The sequence below is a fragment of the Mchenga conophoros genome, linkage group LG15 (assembly GCF_057382185.1).
Source record: "Mchenga conophoros isolate Kocher_MC1m ecotype Shallow Benthic linkage group LG15, M_conophoros_male_GT1.1, whole genome shotgun sequence".
NCBI classification, from domain to species: domain Eukaryota; kingdom Metazoa; phylum Chordata; class Actinopteri; order Cichliformes; family Cichlidae; genus Mchenga; species Mchenga conophoros.
The window spans coordinates 33,326,383-33,352,675 of record NC_140540.1 but is presented as its reverse complement, the minus strand read 5'-3'; the positions used below and the strand labels follow the sequence as shown (position 1 = coordinate 33,352,675).

Sequence of the window (26,293 nt, the reverse complement as noted above, 5' to 3'; positions counted from 1 at the left end):
AATGAATTTGAATTAGGTGGACTTGTGTTGAAAGTTTGGTGGGAGAAAAAGCATAATCATGTAATAAATCATTGTCCTTTAGGAGGGTCATTGACACGCGATTAATCCAACCCGATATCACAGCACAGGGTGTAATAGGCATTCTGGTCCACCATGTCCATTTCATGCTTTATCTCTCCAAAGTGTGAAATGGACACACATGCAGAAGTTGCAGTATTAGCAAGGGGAGATAATATATTTAAAGCCAAGACATTGCAAGAAAGGTATGAAGTACATTCCAGGGCCCTTAATCAATAAACAATTAAGCTAGGTGGCTAATATGTATATGCATGTGAATGTGTTAGTAACGTCTGCTTATTTTCACGTTGGCTTCTGCATGTGTGTCCATTTCAAGCTTTCTCTCTTCTCTTACACATTTTGCTGTTTTACTGGACTAATTAACGATGTGTGTCATCACATTAGTCAAGCTGTAAAAAATAGATTGGGTAATTACCACCAGAGTATTCCATCAGTGAAAACATCATATCATCAGGCCTATTGAGGTCACCTGATGCAAAAAAGGAGTGGCGATTGAGGCACCTGGGAAACAAACTCAAGACTACATTGTAGCATTGCATTGTAGGTGGCTAACAGTTGATGTCATAACTCACTCCCCCTGTTCAATTATGGTTATTTATATTGGACATAGATGGCCTCTTTTACGCTTCTCTGTCCAAAATGTGAATTTTGGCAGCCTTTTGTCCTGTTGAGGTTGCAGCACTGCACAGGCATTAAATGATCTTCTCTCATTAGAGCATGATCTTTTAACCAAATTTATTTCTACGCACTATGGGACAGTGTTTGATATTCTCTGTTGTGATGTTTGGATTCTTACAGTCTTACACTAAGGTCAGGCTCTGCACGGTGCATGCACTGTATATAAAAAAAAGCGTGAATACAAAATAAAAGGATATAAATAGGATAAATAATATAACAAAGAAATCAAATGTAAGAATTGTGTTTCAAAGTCAAAGTCAGAGTAAACTTTATTGTCATATCCGCTATATACAGTACAGTATGTAGGGAGACAAGACGACGAGGCTCCAGTTACATTCTGTGCAAAAGACAAACAAGAAATATAAGAAGAGTAAGAAATAAATATACACTTTAAGACTAAGGTAAAAGGATCAATAACAATTTAAATTTACAATTTACAGTTTGAATGGTTTAAAGAGACCTTGAAGTGATTTAAAGTGACCAGTGTGGCAGCTTGTAAACATGAGCAGAATTCCTGAGAGTAAGGATTGTCCATAGAGCAGCATCTGCATTACAAAGGCAGTGGTATGTGGAGTGCAATAGAGGCAGTTAACGGTTTGTGTGGGTGTGTGTGGTGGGGGGGGGGGGGGGGGGGGGGGGGGGGGGGGGAGTGGGAGAGCTGGTAGTGAGTTCAAGAGCTTGATGGCTTGTGGGAAAATGCTATCTTGAAATCTGAAGGATTGGGTCCCGATGCTGCGACAGCGTCTGTCAAATGGAAGGAGAGAAAAGAGTCCATGTGAGGGGTGTGAGGGGTCAAGAATTAGGGCTGGGCCATATTATACCGTTCACGGTAATACCGGTATAATGTTAGGCTACGATAGGAAAATGAAATATCGCGATAGAATATGAGTAAAACGCGCATGCGCAGTGCCTTTGTTTTCATACGCACATGGCCGATTGTTGAGTGAAACAGATGAACCAGAATTGGTTTGTAAAAATGGTGCAACTTCAGTGATGTGGAACTGGTTTGGTGTTTGTCCGTCAGATACACGACAAAGCACATTTTTTTGCAGAACATGCAAGCGGCCGTCAGACTAAGATGCCCTTAAATCTGGGAGTAATCTGGGTCCTAAACCCCCCTCTTCAGGTCAAACGAACACTGCAGCATCACTAAGAGTTAAAAACTGTCTAAATTCTTTCATCTTTAATAAAACGATCAGCATTGCTGCTTTACCAGGTGTAACTATGAAGTTTAACTTCCAGGCATCCATGAAAACAAAATGTATTACATTTAACGGAGTTAGAAGCTAGCAGGAAGCTAGCGGAAGTTAGCTCGCTAGTTTCGCTAGTTACCTAAGCATGATATTGCATGTTCTGACTGAGAGATTTCTGGAAAAAATCAAACGTACAGCTCTGCTATCACTTCCAACATAAATGAAGACAGGAAACTAAACAGCAGTGACGTTTGTAGGGTTACTGAAGTTGGGCTAGCTGGTATATAATGATGTGCTACGTGATCGCTAGCGACACAGCTATGTTAGCATAACATAAACAGTGAAGCTGGAGGACAAACACTAACACTTTTCCACTTATAAAAGTTAACGTTAAGGTTCCTCATGGTTAGAGACAAATGCAATCGCATGGCAGGATGCTGTAAAAGGACCAATCTTCAGTCAGGAGAACAACTGAGATAATCCATCCACAATACGAGGTTAGTCATTAATATACTGCAACAACATGGGAATAGAGCAGCTGCCAGAGAATTCAACATTAATGAATTAATGGTACAGAAGTGGAGGAAGCAAGAAGAATGAGTTTAATAAAGTTTGATTTATCTGACTGCTTTGTTTCGCTTAATGTGCCTTATAATCCCGTGCACCTTATGGTCCGAAAAATACGTACTGCACACTGCAGTTTAATGTTGCAAAGCACCTCTTTTTAACTTCAGTGGATATTATACATGGTTATGCTCAGGATATGTCAGCCCATTTCTACTGGAAATGCCTTTTGGTTAAACTTTCAGCAAGGAATTTGCATTTGCACTGTTACATTTTTATAAAGCTTTAATGTACATAAAAACCAGCTTCTTGTTTAAGTGAAAATAAATGATAGGTTGTCTTTTTGCGCTAGTAATGTTGTGGAGTTGTATTTTGTCTCGCATCAATTATATCGTCAGTTATATCGTTATCGCAAATTTTCAAATATATATCGTGATAAATATTTTTGGCCATATCGCCCTGCTCTATCAAGAATGATGCAGGAGGCCTCACTGATGCAGCTCTTGTGGAAGATGTCCTGTAGCAGAGGGAGAGATGTTCCAATGATCTTGGCAGCTGCTTTAACAATCCGTTGGAGCTGGCCGAGATCGCCGACTTTGCATTTGCCGAACGACACGGAGTTGCAGCTGTCAGAACACTCTCTATGGTGTCCCTGTAGAGCATGGTGAGGATGAGAGGAAGAAGGTTGGCCTGCTTCAGGTGTCTCAGGAAGTGGAGGTGCTGCTGGGCCTTTTTGGTGATGGAGGTGGTGTTGGTGGTCCAGGTGAGGTCTTCTGAGATGTGAACTCCCAGGAACTTGATGCTGTTAACAGTCTCTACTGTGGAACCGTGGATGCTGAGTGGTGTGTGGGTGGAGCGAGTCGACAATCATCTCCCTGGTTTTGTTCACATTCAGTGACAGGTTCTCGCTGCACCAGAACGCCAGCTGCTAAACCTTTGCACGTCGACTCGTTGTTGCTGCTCACGAGTCCAACCACGGTTGTGTCGTCAGCGAACTTGATGATGTGGTTAGAACTGTGTAGGGCGGTGCAGTCGGTTTAACATAAATAACTGACATCTCATTGTCTCATTCCAACTTACCGATTTCAAGCAGTTATCTTTTTTCTTTTCTGTTGAAACAGGCTTTCTGTTGAGTGTTTTTTTTATTGATTAATAATTTTATCTTAAAGCTACTTGTTAATTTTACTGTGTTTTATTTAATCTTTTGTATTTTTCTATTTTGGTACCTAGCATTCTTGTTTTTTTTTATCTTTTGTGTATGGCACTTTGTGACTGCCTGTCTATGAAAAGTGCCTAATAAATAAACTTTACTTATCTACTTAGTTATCCATTTGCTGAATCATATCTATCTCTTGCTAACAACTTTTTTACGTGTTTTCAGACATACAAAATACTACCGTGTCTTCACTCGAGCTCAACTTTTGACCAACTCTGCAGTGATGCATTTTGTTTACATGCCAGTTTAGGGTATTATTTTAACAATCTCAGAGATAACCTTCTTGGCACTGTGTCCTATTGTTACACAACAGCTTTGATGACATGTTCTCATGTACAATCTTGAATACCGAAAGAGATGAATGTCCTTTAGACACCACACATTATTGCTATAACTATGGAAGCAAATACCCGATGTTCCATTGGGAGCTTTGTGTTTTCATATAGCCACATTTAAAGTATTTCCACGGCACAAAGTAGAATACAGCCAAGAGAAAAAAAGGAAACACCTTCTTTTAGACATAAACTTGTATCTGTTTATCATACACTCGGGTTTTATGCATATGTGCACATTCTTACAATTGGTCAGTTTATTGTGCTCTTCTGTTTTCTTAGGTAATATAGTATATAATATCCATCCATCCATTCGCTTCCGCTTATCCTTTTCAGGGTCGCGGGGGGTGCTGGAGCCTATCCCAGCTGTCATAGGGCGAGAGTATATAATATTGTATGCTATTTTCATTCTCATGCTTATGTTTTTATCTGCACTATTTATTTAAATAAATACTGTTACATCTGGCCTAACATTAACGATAGAAGGTTCTTATGCATGACTGCCCTCAGGATTAGCCAGCAGTGCATTAGGCCCTCGTTTCTGCATGAAAAAGCACAAATTTTCGGCAGCGACTAAGCTGATTATAATGCTTTATAATGCTTTCTCTTCGCGACTACATGTGGATGATACTTTTCAGACTGAAACAGACACTTGACAGCACATAGTTTCTGGTATTTTCCTCCAGGACATACTTGTTAAGGTTTATGTTTCTTCGTAACTCTTGAAAAAAGCATCTTTTTAAAAACTTAAACTATTTTTAACCCAAGCTGACTCATCTTTGCTTGACATTCTGGCACAAGCAAGCAAACAAGTAAACTCCTGTAACGTTAAAACAAGCAAATAAACAAGGGAAGCGCACAAAACAAACAAACCTTTGATAATTTGTCTTTAAGGAAAAACAAAACCTGAAGGACCTCTTCATTTTAGTAAGGGACGGGGTTACTGGACCGCCAACCTGGAGCCAGGCCTAGGGGAGGTCCTCAGGAGCAGGGCTGGTATATATGGAAATAAATCTTGAAAATGATTTGAGAAAAAAAAATTCAAATCAGTCGATATTGATACATATCACAATATAAATTAAATTGTTATTTATGCCATGTTTAAAGGTTAATTTTGATTTTAAATAATATTTATTTTCTGTCATATGTTGAACATGATAAATGTGCTGTAGTACATTGTGTTACCATGTTTTCAATATAAACAAAAGTGACTTTTGGTGACTTTTGGACCCTCGGCTGTCTGTTAAGGTGTAAAGTTTGGCAACGCTGTTGCTTGAGTATTTGTTAACATTTTCTTTTCTCATTTTGTGTTTTATCTCACTCACACACCTAAAATCATGGTGTGTAAGGCTTCAGTAGCTTAACCATTAGTAATGTGCTTCTGCTGGTCAATCCTCCTACACTGTGTACATCACCCTAGCCTGATATGGCTGTAGAGGGTCTGGGCTCCACCACTCTGGACCTGCCCTCTTTGACAGGTGGTGTACAGGGGTGCAAACTCAGCTCAGTGAATTCAAGCATAGTACCATTATAGGATGCCACTTTTGCATCTTGCCAGTCCAGTTGTGAAATTTCCTTGCCACTAAATATTCCCCAGTCATTTGTTGCTGCTCACAAAGGAGGATCAGCGTATGCTGAGGCACATAGTGTGTGCACAGTAGGGCTGGGCCATATTATACCGTTCACGGTAATACCGGTATAATGTTAGGCAACGATAGGAAAATGAAATATCGCGATAGAATATGAGTAAAACGCGCATGCGCAGTGCCTTTGTTTTCATACGCACATGGCCGATTGTTGAGTGAAACAGATGAACCAGAATTGGTTTGTAAAAATGGTGCAACTTCAGCGATGTGGAACTGGTTTGGTGTTTGTCCGTCAGATACAGACAAAGCACTTTTTTTTTTTTGCAGAACATGCAAGCGGCCGTCGTTATTGTCGTATTTGTCGGACTAAGATGCTCTTAAATCTGGGAATAATCTGGGTCCTAAACCCCCCTCTTCAGGTCAAACGAACACTGCAGCATTACTGAGAGTTAAAAACTGTCTAAATTCTTTCATCTTTAATAAAACGATCAGTATTGCTGCTTTACCAGGTGTAACTATGAAGTTTAACATCCAGGCATCCATGAAAACAGAATGTATTACATTTAACGGAGTCAGAAGTTAGCAGGAAGCTAGCGGAAGTTAGCTCGCTAGTTTCGCTAGTTACCTAAGCATGATATTGCATGTTCTGACTGAGAGATTTCTGAAAAAAAATCAAACGTACAGCTCTGCTATCACGTCCAACATAAATGAAGACAGGAAACTAAACAGCAGTGACGTTTGTAGGGTTACTGAAGTTGGGCTAGGTGGTATATAATGATGTGCTACGTGATCGCTAGCGACACAGCTATGTTAGCACAACATAAACAGTGAAGCTGGAGGACGAACACTAACACTTTTCCACTTATAAAAGTTAACGTGAAGGTTCCTCATGGTTAGAGACAAATGCAATCGCATGGCAGGATGCTGTAAATGGACCAAACTTCAGTCAGGAGAACAACTGAGATAATTCATCCACAATACGAGGTTAGTCATTAATATACTGCAACAACATGGGAATAGAGCAGCTGCCAGAGAATTCAACATTAATGAATCAATGGTACAGAAGTGGAGGAAGCAAGAAGAATGAGTTTAATAAAGTTTGATTTATCTGACTGCTTTGTTTCGCTTAATGTGCCTTATAATCCCGTGCACCTTATGGTCCGAAAAATACGTACTGCACACTGCAGTTTAATGTTGCAAAGCACCTCTTTTTAACTTCAGTATATATTATACATGGTTATGCTCAGGATATGTCAGCCCATTTCTACTGGAAATGCCTTTTGGTTAAACTTTCAGCAAGGAATTTGCATTTGCACTGTTAAATTTTTATAAAGCTTTAATGTACATAAAAACCAGCTTCTTGTTTAAGTGAAAATAAATGGAAGGTTGTCTTTTTGCGCTAGTAATGTTGTGGAGTTGTATTTTGTCTCGCATCAATTATATCGTCAGTTATATCGTTATCGCAAATTTTCAAATATATATCGTGATAAATATTTTTGGCCATATCGCCCTGCTCTAGTGCACAGGTCTTCAACTTTGTCAAGAGATGACTGTTCTCAGAAGAGTTAAAATTGTTAAAGCTACAAAGTGTGGGTCAACAGCATATGAATGGGGTGCCACTCAAATTCATATGCGTATAGGCAGTGTTGGGGAGTAACGGAATACATGTACCATATTTAAATATTGTATTGTATTTAAAATACAAAATATGAGTAACTGTATTCCGTTAGAGTTACCGTTTAAAAAGGTGGTATTTAGAATACAGTTACTTTGTTGAAATAAATGGATTACTCGGCGGTACTTTCCTGTTTCATATTGTGGCGGGTCAGGATTGTTTGGGTTTGTTTGGCATCTCTGTTCTGTTGTTCCAGGTGGCAGCGTTACGGTTGCCATGGTTACAGGGTGACGCTCTCTCTCTGTGTTTCCTGGGTGAAAGAGCGCCTTTTTGTTGTTGTTGGTGTGGTAAGCTAATAGGCAGAATGCTACAGGCATAGCTCTAAAGAATGTAGCCTGATGGGCAGTGTAGTCCGTGCTGCAGGGAGAATGGACTGCCGTACCCGTAATGTGTCTGTGAGCGAGGGAGGGAGAAAAAGGAAAAGTACGAGCTGTCACCGAGCAAAAACGGGAGCTGGAAGCATGTAAATATAATAATAACCACTGCAGCCAAAAAGAGTGCCTGACGAGCCCAGCTGTAAGTAAGCTATTAAGACTCGACTGTACACAGTGTTCGTGTTTTCCTCCGAAACAATAAGTTCCGTTGGAGCAGCCTTTCAACGCCTCTCTCTGTCTCTCGCTAGCAAACTTGACCCAGACAACAAAGTAAAGGTAGTTTTCGGCTACAAGCCCGACACGGAACCCGACGTATTAGCCAGAGGTCCCTTTACTATGGTTCAGAGCCGCGAACCTTCAGTAATAGTAATAAATCACATTGTTGTAAACAGCATGATAATATATTAAGTAATCCAAAGTATTCAGCAGAGGTGGGACCAAGTCATTGTTTTGCAAGTCTCAAGTAAGTCTCAAGTCTTTATCCTCAAGTCTCAAGTCAAGTCTCAAGTAATGTCAGGCAAGTCAGAGTCGAGTCTCAAGTCACTGGTGTAAAAGTCCGAGTCAAGTCACAAGTCTGAAACTTTGAATTTCAAGTCCTTTCGAGTCTTTAAAAAAAAAAAAGAAAAAATAATGTTGCAGTTATGCTAAATGTAAATATTAGACCATGTAATTTTAAAATCTGTGTTTTTCTCAACACATGACAAAATAGTGAACTTAGAAAATATACACAAATTGTGAAACTGCACCTCTTTAAAATGCAGCTCAATTAAACCTAGCTCCAAGAATAATTTTCACCGACAGTTCTGAGATAAGCTGCATGTTATTCTTGGATGCGGTTGTAGGACCAGCTTTAAAATCGCATGACAAAAATATCATACACATTAAAAAAAACTGTATCACCAACGTAGCCTGGACAACATTTGCTAGTTAGATGAAGTCAGCTATCTCATCTTAGCATATTTATATGCATATTTATAATCATACGGTTCTTGGAGTGAGTGCATACACTCATGAAGTTTAGTAACTTCAGGTCACTGCAACAAGCCCAGGTACAGTTTACCGACGGATGGGTGCAGGACCTTGAAATGCACCGTGTAGAACGAAAGACCATCGTACGTATCATAAGTTTACCAGTCTCACAAATCGTCGTCATAAATACACATTCGTTAACCATTTATTAATAGGACCTTTGAGCTCAACGGTAATTAATTAGTAGTGGAAATAATTTCTGGTACCCATCACAGAAATGTAGCAGTGACAACAATATTGTATGCTGTAATCGTACTGGGCAATTAGTGATACAAAAAACCTGTTTTATCCTGTGAATAAAAGTATATGTTTTTGTCAATGTACCATAATAACAGAAGCGAAACGCAATATTGTGTCAGGATAATTTACTATTTATGCACAATAAATAAAGGAGCATAGCGCGACAATTTCTGTTCAGCGCCAGACTTGCTTGTAACCTATATCACTAATTATGTTATGAAAATGACGTATTAACTACTAAAAAACACTGACCTTCGTGTAAATGCTTGGAGCAGACTAACCTGTGAGCTGGAGGGTTCTGGGACGTTATATTTGGTCTTTGAATGGCTGCAATCCAGGCCATCCGTCGTCTTTGTTACTTCGGAAACATGGCTTGAACAATTTCTCTTCAACGACGTAATACGATAACAACCGATCTCTTTACCCGTCGGCTTCCCGTGGCTGTCATGCGACCGGCTATTGCAGTTAATAATACAACGGCTTCTTGACATTTTTGTGTTTCTTTTTATCGCTGTATAACTGATTTCAATTGAAAGCCTGCGTGCGCTAGTACCGCTTGCCACGAGTTCCCAGAATCCTTTGCGGTTCTACCCGTGAATGACGTCACATTTTCAATCTCTATATAATATGCATGTTAAATTTTATATTTGGGGTAAAATATCAAGTCTTTTCAAGTAAACCGGTTCAAGTCCAATTCAAGTCCCAAGTCATTGGTGTAAAAGTCCAAGTCAAGTCACAAGTCTTACAACATTTTTTCAAGTCAAGTCTAAAGTCATAAAATTAATGACTCGAGTCTGACTCGAGTCCAAGTCATGTGACTCGAGTCCACACCTCTGGTATTCAGAATACGTTACTCCCATTGAGTAACGTAACGGAATACGTTACAGAATACATTTTGGGGCATGTATTCTGTAATCTGTAATGGAATACATTTTAAAAGTAACCTTCCCAACACTGCGTATAGGGATATGACCAAAATCTCATATCCCGATATAAGAATTCTATCGTCCCGATAACGATATAAATCACAAAAATGTAACATTTTCTGTAAATTCTGTCAATCTTGGGCAGCTCGACTTGCAGGAAGTGTTTCCAGCTGGGCGTCATGTACCTGGAGTCGAGTGTTTTAACCGATGCATGAAACGATACATTTTTAGACATAAGTTGTAACGGCCGCCGTTTTCTTTGTGAGTATTTATTATACGGCGTGCTGCTGGGAAAAGCCTGTTCTAACGTTTGAGTCTAAGGTTTATTTTTTAGCACCTGGCGTCTTTTTTTTTTTTTACTTCTCATCCGTAAATAATCTTCTCTTTCACGTGATTCAGTTTATTTTGAAAAGTCTCAATAGGATCTTGAGCTTTATTGTGAAAGGTTTATGTGGAACATAAACAAGCGGACATGCGATGGTGTTACCGTCGTTGTTGCTAACGACAACACATAAAAATAGGCGCTTGTCCGTCTGTAGTGTGGTTAAAGAGAGAACTTTAAGAAATTAATATAGCCACTACAGTGACCATCAAAACGATGAAAAAATATTGCCGTAAACACTTTTTTGCAACACCACGAAACAAACGATAGCGTAAAATGAAACGATAGACGTTTTTATATCGTCATCCGATATATATCGTTATATCGAGCAGCCCTATATGCGTATGAAGGCAGACAAAAGAATACTTTTGGCAATATAGTGTATATTAGGTATATTACAAAAAGAAAGGATATTTTGTTTTTCATACTTTGATGAAAATCCTTTGGCCTCAATGACTGCCTTAGTCTAGAGCTCAAATGAATATCACGAAATGCTGTATTTCTTTTCTTGAGATAACCTGCTAGGCGTTTACTGCTGCCACCTTCAGTTGCTGCTTTTTGTGGCTTTCTTTGTATTCTGTTTTGTATTGATTTGGTTATTTGGGATCAGGTGACTGACTTTGCTATAAAGAATATCTCATTTCTTTACCTTAAAAAACTCTTGTTTAGTTTAATGTATGTGACTGGTATGTGTGCTTCTTGTGTACAAACATTGACAACCACAAGACAAAGAAAAAGGCTGCATAGATTAAAATAACCCTATTGCATATGAGAAATGTTGTGGAGGATAGGAAAAATAGAAATGGTCTGTCAAAATCTAGTAAAAGGTCTGGTATAAAGAATGGCGTCTGTGTCATGATCGCGGTCCGCCTATTGGTAATCCAGGCTATATAGTATCTGTGTATTGAAAGCTCATGCAGAGCACCATGGGACTCCACAGATGTACTTTACAGTTATGAGCACTCACAGAAGCATAACACATGACCTAAATACTATAATGGCGAATGTTCAGCGGGCAGTGTTGTGGCTCAGAGCACAAGTTCATTTTTGTATGTTTATGATCCGCCTCATTGCACAAAGGTAATACAGCTAGAGTTTTTGATGTTTTCACCTTCAGAGTCAGAGAGTCTCAAAGTGCTATTTCTATTTAATAAGCTAAATGTGCAGGCTGTAATCTCTTTTTGTAATTTTCTAAGTTGAGAGTGCGACAGGTGAAAGCAAAACTGAACATGACGCACACCAGACAGGAGGCTATCGAAGAAAAACAGGAAGTACAGGGAACACACACATTGACACACAGACTGATGGAACCCAGGGAACAGAGGAAGGAGAGAGAGAGCGAGGGACGAGAGAAACCAGACACACACGCATCCAGAGACATGACTGGGCAAACAGGGAACTAGACAAACACGAAGACAATACTGACCTAACTGGGTGAATGCTGAGGGAAGGACACAGAGACAAGACAAAGACGTGAACAGGACCAAATAACAACTTAGACGAGAAATACTGAAGAAACCCAAACTAAACTAGGAAACATAAAATACACAGAGAACTCCAGAACACAGTAAATTATTGTAATATTGTGTACTTATTTATTACATTTAAATTAAATAATCAAAACATAAATAATGGGCCTTATGTGGCATTAACCCGTAGTGACACACACTAGATGACCCTGTGCAGTCCCTTCCCCGAGGCCTCCAGCTATCACTACTGGTATTCTTTTAATCATCTCATTTTGGGTTCCTGACATCCGTCTCACTCACATGTCGCAGTTTACGTCATCATTGCCGCCTTTAAGAACCTTTTTGCTTGATTAAGCAACTTTTCATACCCCATTAGTAATGTAATCAATAAACAGTATTAACAATTGTAAAACAGAAATAACATACAAACATTTATTCATAATACAGGCATTACATCTCTTTTAATAATTTTCCCTTTTCAACTTAAGAAATTCAGCTTGCATGGATTGTGCATGAGAAGGATGTTTTTTTCTGGAGTGAGCAGGTTGCAGGTTTTCCTCCCCTGACCCCTGTGAAAAGTGAGGGCTTGGCATTTCTTGTTTTTTGTACTCAGTTTTGAGTTCCTACAAGTTTGCACAAAAGCTTTGTTGTCTAGCTGTGAGCGAAGAGCCTCACTGTGACTGCCAAGGCTTCTTTGTGCGCATGGGTCTCTGGCTGAACAGACTCTTCAGCAGAATCAACAGGAATGTGGTCTGGGAGAGAATTCCCCCCTTTTTTAATTCAGTTTCACCTGGCAGCAGGGAGCCATTCAAATGTTACTATGGTGCATTGGCACTCTTTTCAGCCTCTCTCAATCAGCCTCCGAGAGTAGTGACATAGGCCTGTGAGCTTTCTTTGCCATTCCACCGTTTGTGTGATCTTATTTTAATTTTTTGGGGAAGTTTCAAGGAAACTTTCAAACCTCCAAGTCTTATAACAGACTGCATGGTTTCTACAAATCTATGTTGCTTATGGCAGCGGTCCCCAAACGTTTTTGCGCCATGGGCCGGTTTAATGTCAAACAATATTTTCACGGACCAGCCTTTAAGGTGTCGCGGATAAATACAACAGAATAAAATGATACGACCAAGACAAAAACTGTGGTATTTTGTAAATATAATAACAAACGCAAATTCACTGTGTAATTGTGTAACTTTATTAGTAGCGTCCTCCTGAAATGTGCCAACTAAACTGAAAGTAACATCCTCCTCTCTGCCCCTTAATGCTCTCTGGTTGCTGTGGTAACACATAAATATTTCTTTCAAAATAAGACACACAACTACACCACGGGAAAAGACCCAGGGAAACCAAGTTAGCAATAAAAACCCTGAAAACCATAAATTTCACACCTAAGCCTCAACTCTCACAGCCTGGTACCAAACGACTCACGGACCGGTACCAGTACGTGGCCAGGGGGGTTGGGGACCACTGGATTATGGGTTATCAGTATTACTGACTAGATGGAGATTTTGGGTATAAGTCCTGCTATGTTAAAGAGAAGCATCTCATGGTCATGTCAAAATTCCTACTCACTCCCATCTACATCTAGAAAAAACAACAGACGCATTTTGAGCAGAATCAGGCAGATGCCTACAGATAATTAAGCCATTTTCTGTCCCTCTTACTGACCACCTCCCCAGCAGACATCTAACTGATAGTCATCACAGTGCTGTAAAAGGTCCTTTGCAATGTTCTGCACGCCCCAAACGACCTCAGCTTGTCCAGCCGATAGGGCCAACTTTGCCCCTTCTTTTCCAGAGTATGAGTGTTATGTGACCAGTTCACTTTATTGGATTTCGTATTGTATTTGAAGTGCAAAATATAGAGGGTAAAGAGAAAGAGAGGGAGCAATGTTCCCTGAGGGGCCCCGTGCTGCATACCACCACCTCACAGACATAGTCCTTAATGTACTGTGGTTTGTTGGTAAGGAAGTCGATTGACACAGTCATTGTTTTTGCAGACTTTTCTTTCCTGTCTTCAATTAGGATAGAGTTTATTCATTAGGTAGATCAGAACTCCATCATATAGAAAATCTGTTGAGGGAATTTAACCTTTGAGTTCCAAAGCAGCATACAAGAAACATAAAGGATTTAGTGTCTCTGTAAAGAGGAGTAGGCCAAAATCTCTCCTTGGCTGTGTGCAAATCTGGTGACTAAGAACAAGAAAAATCTTACCGTTGCGCCACAATGTTTTACTTGAGGATCAAATATTTATTTCCCTCATGGACATCTACATCAATTTGTAACTTTAATTGAATGTGTTTTTCTGGATTTTTGGTTGTTACTCCATCTCTCAATTATTGGAAACTACCATAAATATGAGAGATTTTAGCAATTTCTTTGTAAATGAGCAAACTTACAAGTACAGTAGGGGATCAAAAAATGATTTCTCCCACTGTATCGACATGCCATAGCCTGAGGGACAGCGAATGACCCAATTATACACACAAACATGCATGTTAAAAAGATATCATACACATTAAATAACTTATAGGTGCCCAGTTGTGCAAAGGTTTAGTGATATTAAAACTAATGATGTCAGGTGGAATGAACTGGCAAAAGAAAGCTATGTACCGCCATATTTTATGTGTGAGTTAGGCTAAAAAGTTAGTGTCTCTCTTCTCTGGATTTAGCCATGCAGGCCTGTGGTGCATCGGTCCTGTTGATCTCTTCTGTGCCATGTTATCTCATTCTCTGCTGTTTCCTGTAATGGAAAAAAGAAATAAAATAGGACTGTCATCATAGATAGACTTCAGGAATCAGATGGACCATGCCTCTTCCTCTGTGGAATAGAGCTGTACAATCAGTGCTGAGTGGAAATGCTGTTTTACTCTCTCTCACTTCCTGTCTAAAACGTAGGTTACAAGCTTGTATATTGCTTTTATGATGTCCATGTAAAAAGAAATCATCACAAAGTGCAATAATTTTACTGATCATGTTTCTTTGTGTAGTGATACATTTCTCTGTTGTTGAGGTTAAGGTTACAAAGATTTTTTTTTATATTTGTTGTCATCTCCAACATGTCATTTCTTGTGCCACCTGTAGCACAGAAAAACGTTCTGGCTTCCAGGGTTTGCTGTTCTCTTATGATTGCATGGACAGCTTAACTTTAAGAGGCCAATAAGTGACAAAAGAAAACCTTCAAACAAGTTATGACTGTTAACATTGCATTGTTTGTCCACCAGAAGGCAACGTCTCTGTTGCTATTTAAGCAAATACAACAATCAGCTGACCTGAGCAGAGTTGGCTTGCAAAGAAGTAAATAACTACATGTAACAAACATTGAAATGTTGTAGCAATCTGTTTGTTGTGTATGACAGAAAGAAAAAAAGTTTGGAAGATCAGATTTTTAAATTAGACACAGAAAGACATGAGACGTGTGATACAAAATGTTGGTGTTTTCTCCCCCTTTTTTCGCCCTTTCCCCTTTCGACCCAAAGTGCTTGCTCATAGAGGGTCATATGATTGTTGGGTTTTTCTCTGTATGTATTATTGTAGGGTCTGCCTCACAATATAAAGTGCCTTGAGACAACTGTTGCTGTGATTTGGCGCTGTGTAAATAAAATTGAATTGAATTGGCCGGCTGTTAATTTGTGGTTTGCTTGTTAGACCTTGTGAATTATGCTCGTTGCAGCTCTGACTTAAGCGCCGATAAACACCTCACAGATGATATGATATAATTTTCTACCAGAGGACAGAGTTTATGCAAGGGCAAAAGCCTATAGCATAGGATTAGGAATTTTAGGTTTCTGACCCAATTCATATTCCAAACAATTCAATTCTGTGTTGTTTTTATATTTACTTCACCACCAGCACCAGCCATTAGTAGGACAAATTTGGCTTAGAGACAGTTAACAGTAAAGTTTCAATTTGGAGGCATTTACTAAAACACTTGTATTTGTACGTTGTTTATGACATGACTGACATGACTAAAATCATCAAATAACATCTCATTGGCATAACTCTCTCGCTTGTTCATTTACTTTCTCTCTTATCATGTTTGGTCAGAAACATTGAATAATGTAGAAGCTAGAGGGATGTTGGTTTAGTGAAACATCTGCTTGCAGTAACATAACATTTTGTCATCAACTCAGTTGTTATTTCGCTTGAGTTTTCTCTTATCACCTTCAAACACGTGTGTGCAAGGAGGAACAAGGAGAGTAAGTAGTATGACTTTAAATGACAGCAGCATAATTACTCAAATGACTTTCGTTTAATTTATGTCTGGCATGTTGCCATTTATTTTACTAGTAAAGAGCAGTAAATTTATGTTATTTAATGTATTTGTTATATTTGATTTTACAGAGATTTGCAGCTGCTTAAGTTGAGACTGGTCTTGGCTTACACATAAAATTATTTCCAAACTCTTCCTTACAGTAAGGACTGTAGCTTATTTATTTAACATTGATATTAAATCTGTACTTGGTATTTGTAATACCAAGCCAAGGTATTGGTATTGGATTGTTTTTATAGGAATCCACCAAGCCTCCATTGCTCACCTTCAGCTTGTGCAAAATGCTGCTGCTCGATTTTTTTTATCTAGTGCAAGCAAGCGGGAGCACATCACTCAGATTTTAGCTTCAAGTGTTTTACCAGTCCATTTTAAAATTGTTTTATTTGTCTTTAAGTCTCTCTAATGGTTGTGCCCCATTTTATCTGTCTGAACCGCTGCGCCCACATGTCCTGTCTCTTGCTCTCAGGTCAGCAGACCAGATCCTTTTGCTTGGTACAAAAATGCAACACAAACTCAGAGGTGACAGAACTTTTGCAGTTGCAGCCCCAAAATTATGGAATTATTTACCATTGTACATCGGGCAGGCTGTTTCGAAATGACGTTTAAAAACACAGTTTTACTCCCTGACTTTGACCCAGTGTAAGGTGTTGACTGTGTTTTTTAGCTACTTTTTATGTCCTTTTTTATTGTTTAATCTCTACAGCTCTTTTGTGTTTCTATATCTTTTACCTTCTTTTTATGTAAAATACTGTATGGATCAGTGCAGCCCTATTTAATTTTTTTAAATCAGATTTATTGTGTGACTTTCTTTCCAGTGACATATGTAAAGAAAGTTAATTTAAGTAATGTTTGAAAACTTAAATATTCATTTAGTTTACAGCTGTTTGAGCTAGTTTCAGTGTGTATTAAGGGCTTGCTTCTCAGAATCAGAATCAGAATGGGTTTATTGCCAGATGTTGAGGTTTACAACATTAGGAAATTGCTGCGGTGCTTCAGTGCAGACAATAAGAATTAAAGTGCTATGTAGAAAGAAAGATATGTGCATGAGATATACATGAGATATATACATGAGAATAAGAATTATGAGTGCTACGTAGAAAGATATATACATGAGTGCAGGTGGTGATCAGTGCCAAACATGAAATGATGCAGTGACACAGCGTAGGGTCATGTGTTAGTGGCGGGGACAATCATGTGGTTATTGTTCATGTGTCCAACAGCAGAGGGGAAGAAACTGTTCTTGTGGCGAGAGGTTCTGGTGCGAATGGACCGGAGCCTCCTGCCTGAGGGGAGCAGGTCAAACAGACTGTGTCCAGGGTGAGAAGGGTCAGCTGAGATCCGGGCTGCACGCCGCAGTGTCCTGGAGGTGTACAGGTCCTGCAGAGATGGGAGTCTGCAGACAATCACCTTCTCAGCAGAGCGCACAACACGCTGCAGTCTCTGTTTGTCCCTGATAGTGGCTCCAGCGTACCACACGGTGATGGAGGAGGTGAGGATGGACTCGATGATTGCAGTGTAGAATTGCATCATCGTCCGTGTTGGCAGGTTGAATTTCTTCAGCTGCCTCAGGAAGTACATCCTCTGCTGGGCTTTCTTGATGACGGAGGTGATGGTGGGCTCCCACTTCAGGTCCTGGGTGATGGTGGTACCCAGGAAGCGGAATGAGTCCACAGAGGTGATGGGGGTGTCAGTCAGGATGATGGGGGGGAGTGGGGCTGTGTGCTTCCTGAAGTCCACAATAATCTCCACTGTCTTCTGGGCATTCAGCACCAGGTTGTTGTGGCTGCACCAAGACACCAGACGTTCAACCTCCCTCCTGTAGGCAGACTCATCCCCGTCCGAGATGAGCCCAATGACGGTGGTGTCATCTGCGAACTTGATTAGCTTGACAGACTGGTGGGTGGAGGTGCAGCAGTTGGTGTACAGGGTTTCTACAGCAAACCAGTCATTAAATTATCAAATTTGACCCCTGTTTTGGGGTTTTACGCTCTCACTAGATTATTTCTGTTCAACTCACTTGATTCTACCAGAAATGTACATAGGCCAAGAAACCTGAAGAATAGTGGTGTCACTGTCTGGTTTTCCTGGTTGATAACCTGCTATGGCTTGTTTCCAGTTCTCTTCCAAACAGCTGTCAGGATGAAGAGGAGGAACCCTGGTAGTGTGAAGAGGTTGTAGAACAAAACAAAAGAACAGAAGAATAAACGGCATCCTCTTGGGCTCTTCTTTGGGACTTCTGTCTGCACTGGCGCTCACTATGAGTTAGAGCATGTCATAGCCCATTTCTACAGCTGCTTTTTGGAGACAGCAGCAACCACAACTGGAGACAGCACCCTGCTTCATGAACCAGCGGGATGCAGCGGAGGTCCTCGCACTCTCCGAGCGCCTCCTCGTAGCTTCACACAAAGGACAAGTTGACAGTGTGGTCCAGCTTATCAACAAAGGCGCAAAAGTAGCCGTTACCAAGGTAAGTGATACAATTATGTACACTACCAGTCAAAAGTTTGGACACAGGACTATTTACATTGTAGATTCTCACTGAAGGCATCAAGACCACGAATGAACACATATGGAATTATGTAGTAAACAAAAAAGTGTGACATAACTCAAAACATGTTTTATATTTTGGATTCTTCAAAATAGCAACCCCTTGCTTTGATTACTACTTTGCACACTCTTGGCATTCTCTCGATGAGCTTCATGAGGTCGTCACCTGAAATGGTTTTCCAACAGTCTTGAAGGAGTTCCCAGAGACGCTGAGCACTTGTTGGCCCTTTTGCCTTCACTCTGCAGTCCGTATAATCCCAAACCGTCTTGATTGGTTTTAGGTCTGGAGACTGTAGAGGCCATGGTGCAGCACTCAATCACTCTCCTTCTTGGTCAAATAGCCCTTGCACAGCCTGGAGGTGTGTTTGGGCTCATTGTCCTGTGCTATTCAGTTATATTTTCAAATCCATCTGCATCTGTGCAGGGGCTGCTGCAATTAGACAATAATTCTGATGGCAAAAGAACCAAACGGGACAGGCAAAAAACAAACAAACAAAAAAACAAACTATGGAGACCAGTAATATCTCTACATAAGGAGGTAAGCAAGTGACAAAATCTAATCAAAACCTGCAACACCTGCTGGATAAGATGGTTATTTCCCAGTGTGAAGTCCTAACATTAAGGCCTTCCAGTTACCCCCTTCCACAAAGGTTAGCCTGACTTTCAGCAGGTTGCATTTTCCAATATCATAATTACATGGAACAGGTAGAAGCCGGGAAAAGTAACTATAGGGGCAAAGCTTACTTTCTTGTCCTGAATATTGGAACAGGACTGGACTGACATCGGAGTCTAGAGGCATTTAACTCCACAATGAACTAAAGTTTGGGGTTGGGTTAGACCAGGATGGGTGCTGGTGTGAAACGCTCCTTAAATTTACGGAAGGCAATGTCGATTTCTGTGGACTGAGAGATGGGAACTTTGGGAGAGATGAGTTTGGTGAGTGCAGTATCTGTCTGAGTGAAGTTATGGAGGGTGGTTGGTAGCGGCCACTCATCCATAGCCTTGGTCTTCTCCAGGTCTGTCTTCACCTGCATCAACACATATTCCAAAAATGTTACACATGAAATTCTCACTTTTCAGTTTTCATGTACAGCCTTTGGGGGACTTGGTTTATATGACAGCAGTGTTTACTGAGAGATTTGAACAAGACCTAAATATTGTCAAGATATATGAAAGCAAACATGTCCAAGAAATAACTTAACACATGGTTTTTAAGAGCCATGTTAGTCAAACCAAAAGACATCAGTAAATACCCAAACTGTCCTAGGGGAGTGTTAAAAACAGTTTTCCACCCATCATTCTGTGAGTCTAAGCAGGTGGTAGGCAAGTCCAGTTTTATGAAAATGTTGGCTCTGTGTAATGGTTTGAATGCTGAGCTGATGAGAGGGAGTGGGTATTTATTTTTAATGGTGATCTGCTCTGATTAACTCCATGTTAATCTATACAAGGTCTTAAGCTTATTTTACACTAGTACCTACTCGGCTTGACTCGACTCAAGCTGAGATGGTATACCTTCTGCTAAGTCTATGGCTTGTTGTTAGACTTGGGGACCACGATCTTGGATTTTGTGCAGCCATTTCCTTCACTTTTGGGTTTCAAAAATGTTGGTTTTTGATTTCTATATAGGAATCACACTCACGAATCATCGAGTAACGCGATTGACTGGGCAATTTATGGCATGGAGTCTGTTGACGTCACATTTTTGGATGGACTCAATTCACTTGGAACCTATCAGAACAGGTGCTAAAAAAGTACCTGGTACCAAGTGGTACCCCTTAATGGAAAACCCTAAAAACCCAGTCAAATCAAGTTGAGTCAGGCGAAGTTGAGCCAAGTAGGTACAAGTGGAAAAAGGCATCAGTGTCATGTTTTTTGGTTTGGCAATAAAAAAAACCCTAACAGTAACCAGAGCAGAAGATGGCTGGATGATTCTTGCTGCTAAGCATTTCCGTGTATTTTTCCATGGCCTCTCTTTCTGGCTGAGAGAGGTTGTATAAACTACTGGTGGGTAGTGTGACTCCTGGTAGAAGGTTGATGGCACAGTCAAATGGGCAGTGTGGCGGCAGAGACAGAACTTTGTCCTTACTGAACACCAGATGTATCAGAATCAGAAAGGGGTTTATTGCCAAATGTTGAGCAGGTTTACAACATTAGGAAATTGCTGCGGTGCTTCAGTGCAAACATAGTGTCATAAATAGCACTTAAATAGTGTCATAAATAGCACTTAAATAGACATGAAAAAATAAAAGTAGGGATAAGAATTAAAAGTGCTACGTAGAAAGATATGTGCATGAGCTATACATGAGATATATACATGAGAATAAGAATTAAGAGTGCTACGTAGAAAGATATATACATGAGTGCAGGTGGTGATCAGTGCCAAACATGGAATGATGCAGTGACACAGCGTAGGGTCATGTGTTAGTGGTGGGAACAGTCATATGGTTATTGTTCATGTGTCCAACAGCAGAGGGGAAGAAACTGTTCATATGGCGAGAGGTTCTGGTGCGAATGGACCGGAGCCTCCTGCCTGAGGGGAGCAGGTCAAACAGACTGTGTCCAGGGTGAGAAGGGTCAGCTGAGATCCGAGCTGCACGCCGCAGTGTCCTGGAGGTGTACAGGTCCTGCAGAGATGGGAGTCTGCAGCCAATCACCTTCTCAGCAGAGCGCACAACACGCTGCAGTCTCTGTTTGTCCCTGATAGTGGCTCCAGCGTACCACACGGTGATGGAGGAGGTGAGGATGGACTCGATGATTGCAGTGTAGAACTGCATCATCGTCCGTGTTGGCAGGTTGAATTTCTTCAGCTGCCTCAGGAAGTACATCCTCTGCTGGGCTTTCTTGATGACGGAGGTGATGGTGGGCTCCCACTTCAGGTCCTGAGTGATGGTGGTACCCAGGAAGCGGAATGAGTCCACAGAGGTGATGGGGGTGTCAGTCAGGATGATGGGGGGGAGTGGGGCTGTGTGCTTCCTGAAGTCCACAATAATCTCCACTGTCTTCTGGGCATTCAGCACCAGGTTGTTGTGGCTGCACCAGGACACCAGACGTTCAACCTCCCTCCTGTAGGCAGACTCATCCCCGTCAGAGATGAGCCCAATAACGGTGGTGTCATCTGCAAACTTGATTAGCTTGACAGACTGGTGGGTGGAGGTGCAGCAGTTGGTGTACAGGGAGAAGAGCAGAGGAGAAAGAACACAGCCCTGAGGGGAGCCGGTGCTGATGGTCCGGGAGTCCGAGACATTCTTTCCCAGCCTCACATGCTGCTTCCTGTCCGTCAGGAAGTCAGTGATCCACCGGCAGATGGGATCAGGCACATTCATCTGGGAAAGCTTGTCTCGGAGATGGTCTGGAAGGATGGTGTTGAAGGCAGAGCTGAAGTCCACAAACAGGATCCTGGCGTAGGTTCCTGGGGAGTCCAGATGCTGCAGGATGAAGTGTAGGGCCATGTTGATGGCGTCGTCTACAGACCTGTTGGCTCTATATGCAAACTGCAGAGGGTCCAGGAGGGGGGCCGTGAGGGTCCTGAGATGGGAGAGAACTAGGCGCTCAAAAGACTTCATGACCACAGATGTCAGAGCCACGGGTCTGTAGTCATTTAGTCCAGTGATCCTAGGTTTCTTGGGGACAGGGATTATGGTGGAGGACTTGAAGCAGGCAGGCACATGACATGCCTGCAGTGAGGAGTTGAAAATGCCAGAAAACACTGGGGCCAGCTCGTTTGCACAGTGTCTGAGGGTGGCAGGAGACACGCCGTCTGGGCCGGGAGCTTTCCGAGCATTCAGGTTCTTAAACTGCTTCCTCACATCTGCTTCATGAATATGAAGAGTTGTGGTGGGAGGAGGTGGTGTGAAATCCTCTTTTGTGTGGGGTGAGGAGGGGGGTGTTGTAGGTGAACAGTTTGAAGGTGGTGATGGCTCTATGGAGGGGGGAGAGGTGGGGGAATTAGTGTCCAAAGTGCCTCTATTGTTGGGGCCGTTGGAGGTGTGAAGGCTGCCTGATGGCTCGTCAAAACGGCAGTAGAAGTCGTTAAGGGTGTTGGCTAAGAGCAAGTCATCAGTGGAGTGGGGGGTTTTAGGCTTGTAGTTTGTGATATTCCTAAAACCTTTCCACACAGAGGCCGAGTCATTCTCTGAGATCTGCTGCTGCATCTTCTCAGAGTGCTGATGTTTAGCAATGTCCACTTCTTTAGTGAACTTGTACTTGGCCTCTCTGTAGCAGTCCCTGTCTCCGCTTCTGAACGCCTTTCTCTTTTCCAGCCACAGCTTTTTGAGTTTAGGAGTAAACCAGGGTTTGTCATTGTTATAACTCACCCTGGTGCGTGATGGCACAATGCTGTCCTCACAGGAGTGGATATAGGAGGTGACAGTGTCCGTAAACTCGTCCAAGCTGTTAGAAGCAGCCTTCATTGTGTCCCAGTCTGTAGACTCCAAACACGTGCGAAGCTCCTCCACAGCCTCGTTGCTCCACAGTTTTTTAGTCCTCACGACAGGTTTGGAGAGCTTCAGCCTCTGTCTGTACGCGGGGATTAGGTGGATCATAACGTGGTCAGAAAGTCCGAGTGAAGCGCGGGGCACCGTGCGATAGGCCCCGCTGATCGTGCTGTAACAGTGGTCTAATGTCCTCTCCTCTCTGGTCGGGCATTTAATATACTGCTTGTATTTGGGAAGCTCATGGCTCAGATTGGCTTTGTTAAAGTCCCCAAGAGCAATGATGAGAGAGTCCGGGAATGTCCGCTCCATGTGCAGTATCTGCTCCGCGAGTGCGCACTGAGCTGCCTGCGCATCTGCGTCTGGCGGGATGTAAACAGCGGCCAGGATGAATGAAGCAAACTCCCGCGGAGAATAAAACGATTTGCAGTGGATAAAAAGATATTCCAGAGAGGAAGAGCAGTGCTGAGCAATCACTGTTACATCTGTGCACCAGCCACTATTGATGTAGAAGCAGAGACCTCCACCTTTGGACTTACCGGAGAGAGCGGCCTGCCGGTCCGCGCGCAGCAGATGGAAGCCCTCCAGCTTGAGCGCGCAGTCTGGGATGTTCTCACTGAGCCACGACTCCGTAAAACATAAGACACAGGAGGAGGCAAAGTCTCTGTTCATGCTTCTCATCAGGGCCAGTTCGTCAATCTTATTCCCGAGTGAGCGTACATTAGAAAGGAAGATCCCAGGAAGAGCAGTTCGCAGTCCGCGTCTCCTCAAACGCACGAGTGCGCCGGCTCGCTTCCCTCTCTTTCGGCGTCTCGCTTTCCTGGTCAGAGTCAGCAGTAAATCTGCCGCAGATGCGACAAATATTGGAAATAAATCCACAGGCGTTGTAGTCCTGTAGTTAAGGAGCTCTTCTCTGGTGTACGAGTATCCAGAGGAGTGCCCAGACACAGAAGAAATGCACAAAAACAAAACAAAAGTAACGCACTGAAGCACCAGGGCGACCATACGCGGCGCCATCTTGGTTCCATGTAGATCATGGTATTCCTTTGAGACTGAGAAAATACAAAGCAGCAAGTGCTCATGGTGGTTCTGTCTTGGGTAGGACTATAACAATTCATCAAGTAATTAGAATATTTTGATTTAAAAAAAATTGGACACAAATGTTTTGCTTTGATGCATAGTTTAACACATGGCTCTGTAGTGCATCGATTTGTTTAACAATCATGAACATTTCACCTACATTTGCACCTAAAAACAGACCTTCAATATAAATATTTAGGAGCAGCAAGTGAATAAAAAGTCTGACAATGTTAAGCCCACATAACCAAACACAAAACAAAAACACTGATAGCACAACAGCAGCAGTGCTGATGACGTTGGCATAGTGTAACATGGAGCTGGAGTCTGTTTACATACTGCGAAGAGTAAAGAGGCAGAGCTGTTACCAAGATGATTAGCTCAAGTTGAGTGAATGAAAACGTGTTTCTAGCATCCAATACAGCAGCACTTATTCCTGTAATCACCAATAAAACCTTTACTGGGAACAAGCTATCGGGAGTCTTTCATCAAAACACCTGATCAAAAAACTCCAACGAGAAGAAAAGCAAACTCTGTAGCTTCTCCTGTTTATTTTGTCTGATGAATCCAAATGTGAAGCGCCTTGAGGCGACTTTTGTTGTGATTTGGCGCTATATAAATAAAATTGAATTGAATTGAATTGAAGCTGGTTTAACAGAAGAGGGGCCTGAAAACTGAAGGCTCGCTGTCTCTCATTCTGCTCATACTCTAGGAACCACATGTAATAGAATAGAATAGAATAGAATTCAACTTTATTGTCATTGCACATGCACAGGTACAGGGCAACGAAATGCAGTTTGCATCCATCCAGAAGTGCTTTAGTGATATAGATATATTACGATATATATTAGCAATAATATAGATATGTGAGTATATTACAGAAATGGGTCTATTATGGTATGTTATAATGTACACGGTATGAAGTATGTTGTGAATATTCTATAACTATAAGTATGTACAGGCTGTAGTGAGTACAAGCTATGTACAGGATATGAACAGGATATAAATATGAAAAACTATACAGAATATGAAATAAATAACTTTACAGAATCTGGGATATACAGCTATACAGAAATGGGAACTATGCAAGTTGTAAACAGTTGTAGGATTAAAGATTATCGAATGTACAGAATGATTATTTACACAGAGCTATACAGTAGTGCAGTTAAGATAAGTGAGATATAATTCCTACAGAGGCTATATAAAGTGCTAGTGGTTGTGAGTGGTGGTTCAGTCCATGTTATCATTGTGTGTTTGAGGGTACAGTTGTCCATTGTGGGTGTGTGTATGTTCAGTCCATGAGTTTAACGTGGGTCAGATGTCAGGAGGCAGAGTTCAGGAGTCTGACAGCTGTGGGGAAGAAGCTGTTCCGGTACCTGGTGGTCTTAGTCCGGAGGCTCCTGTGGCGCCTCCCAGAGGGCAGGAGGGTGAAGAGTCCATGTGATGGGTGACTGGGGTCTTTGATGATTTTCCCAGCCCTTTTCAGACACCGCTTCCTGTAGATGTCTTTTATGGCAGGAAGTGGTGCTCCGGCGATGCGCTGGGCAGTTTTCACGACCCTCTGCAACGCCTTCTGGTCCAAGGCAGAGCAGTTCCCGTACCAGACTGTTATACAGTTGGTCAGGATGCTCTCGATGGTGCAGCGATAGAAGTTCACCAGGATGTCTGAGGACAAGTGGTTCTTCCTCAGAGTCCTCAAGAAGAAGAGGCGCTGGTGAGCCTTCTTGACCAGCTTGGAGCAGTTGGTCGTCCAGGTGAGATCCTCGGAGATGTGGACTCCCAGGAACTTGAAGCTGCTCACACGCTCCACAGCCGTCCCCTTAATGTGGATGGGTGGATGTGGGTCAGCATTCCTCCTGTAGTCCACGATGAGCTCCTTGGTCTTCTCGGTGTTAAGCAGCAGGTTGTTTCTGTCGCACCACTCAGCCAGGCGATCCACCTCCTCCCTGTAGGCGGCCTCATCGTTGTCACTGATGAGGCCAATCACCGTGGTGTCATCTGCAAACTTAATGATGGTGTTGGAACCATCAGCAGGTCTGCAGTCGTGGGTGAAGAGGGAGTAGAGGAAAGGGCTCATCACACAGCCTTGTGGTACACCGGTGTTCATCGTGATGGTAGATGAGCAGCGGTTATCCAGCTGCGGTTATAAGCCCGCAGTCCGAGAGCAAAGTGCTCTAATGGGGTGATTATTCAATAATCTGCAGTAAGCCTTCAGAAGTTGTATT

The 26,293-nt window shown here is 41.8% G+C and overlaps 1 protein-coding gene across 4 annotated transcripts in view; it reads left to right on the top strand.

Moving 5' to 3' along the window:
• The window catches only part of ankrd6b (ankyrin repeat domain 6b), a 79,225-nt gene that overhangs the window by 5,622 nt on the left and 47,310 nt on the right, over positions 1 to 26,293 (top strand). For 2 of the 4 annotated variants that reach the window (XM_085246583.1, XM_085246582.1), the window contains exon 2: positions 18,131 to 18,481. In XM_085246583.1, coding sequence (XP_085102709.1) covers positions 18,356 to 18,481 — 126 coding nt within the window. In that variant the 5' untranslated portion in view covers positions 18,131 to 18,355. Of the gene's footprint in view, positions 1 to 18,130; positions 18,482 to 26,293 lie in introns of those variants that run through there. The other 2 variants (XM_085246581.1, XM_085246580.1) reach the window with 1 other exon arrangement.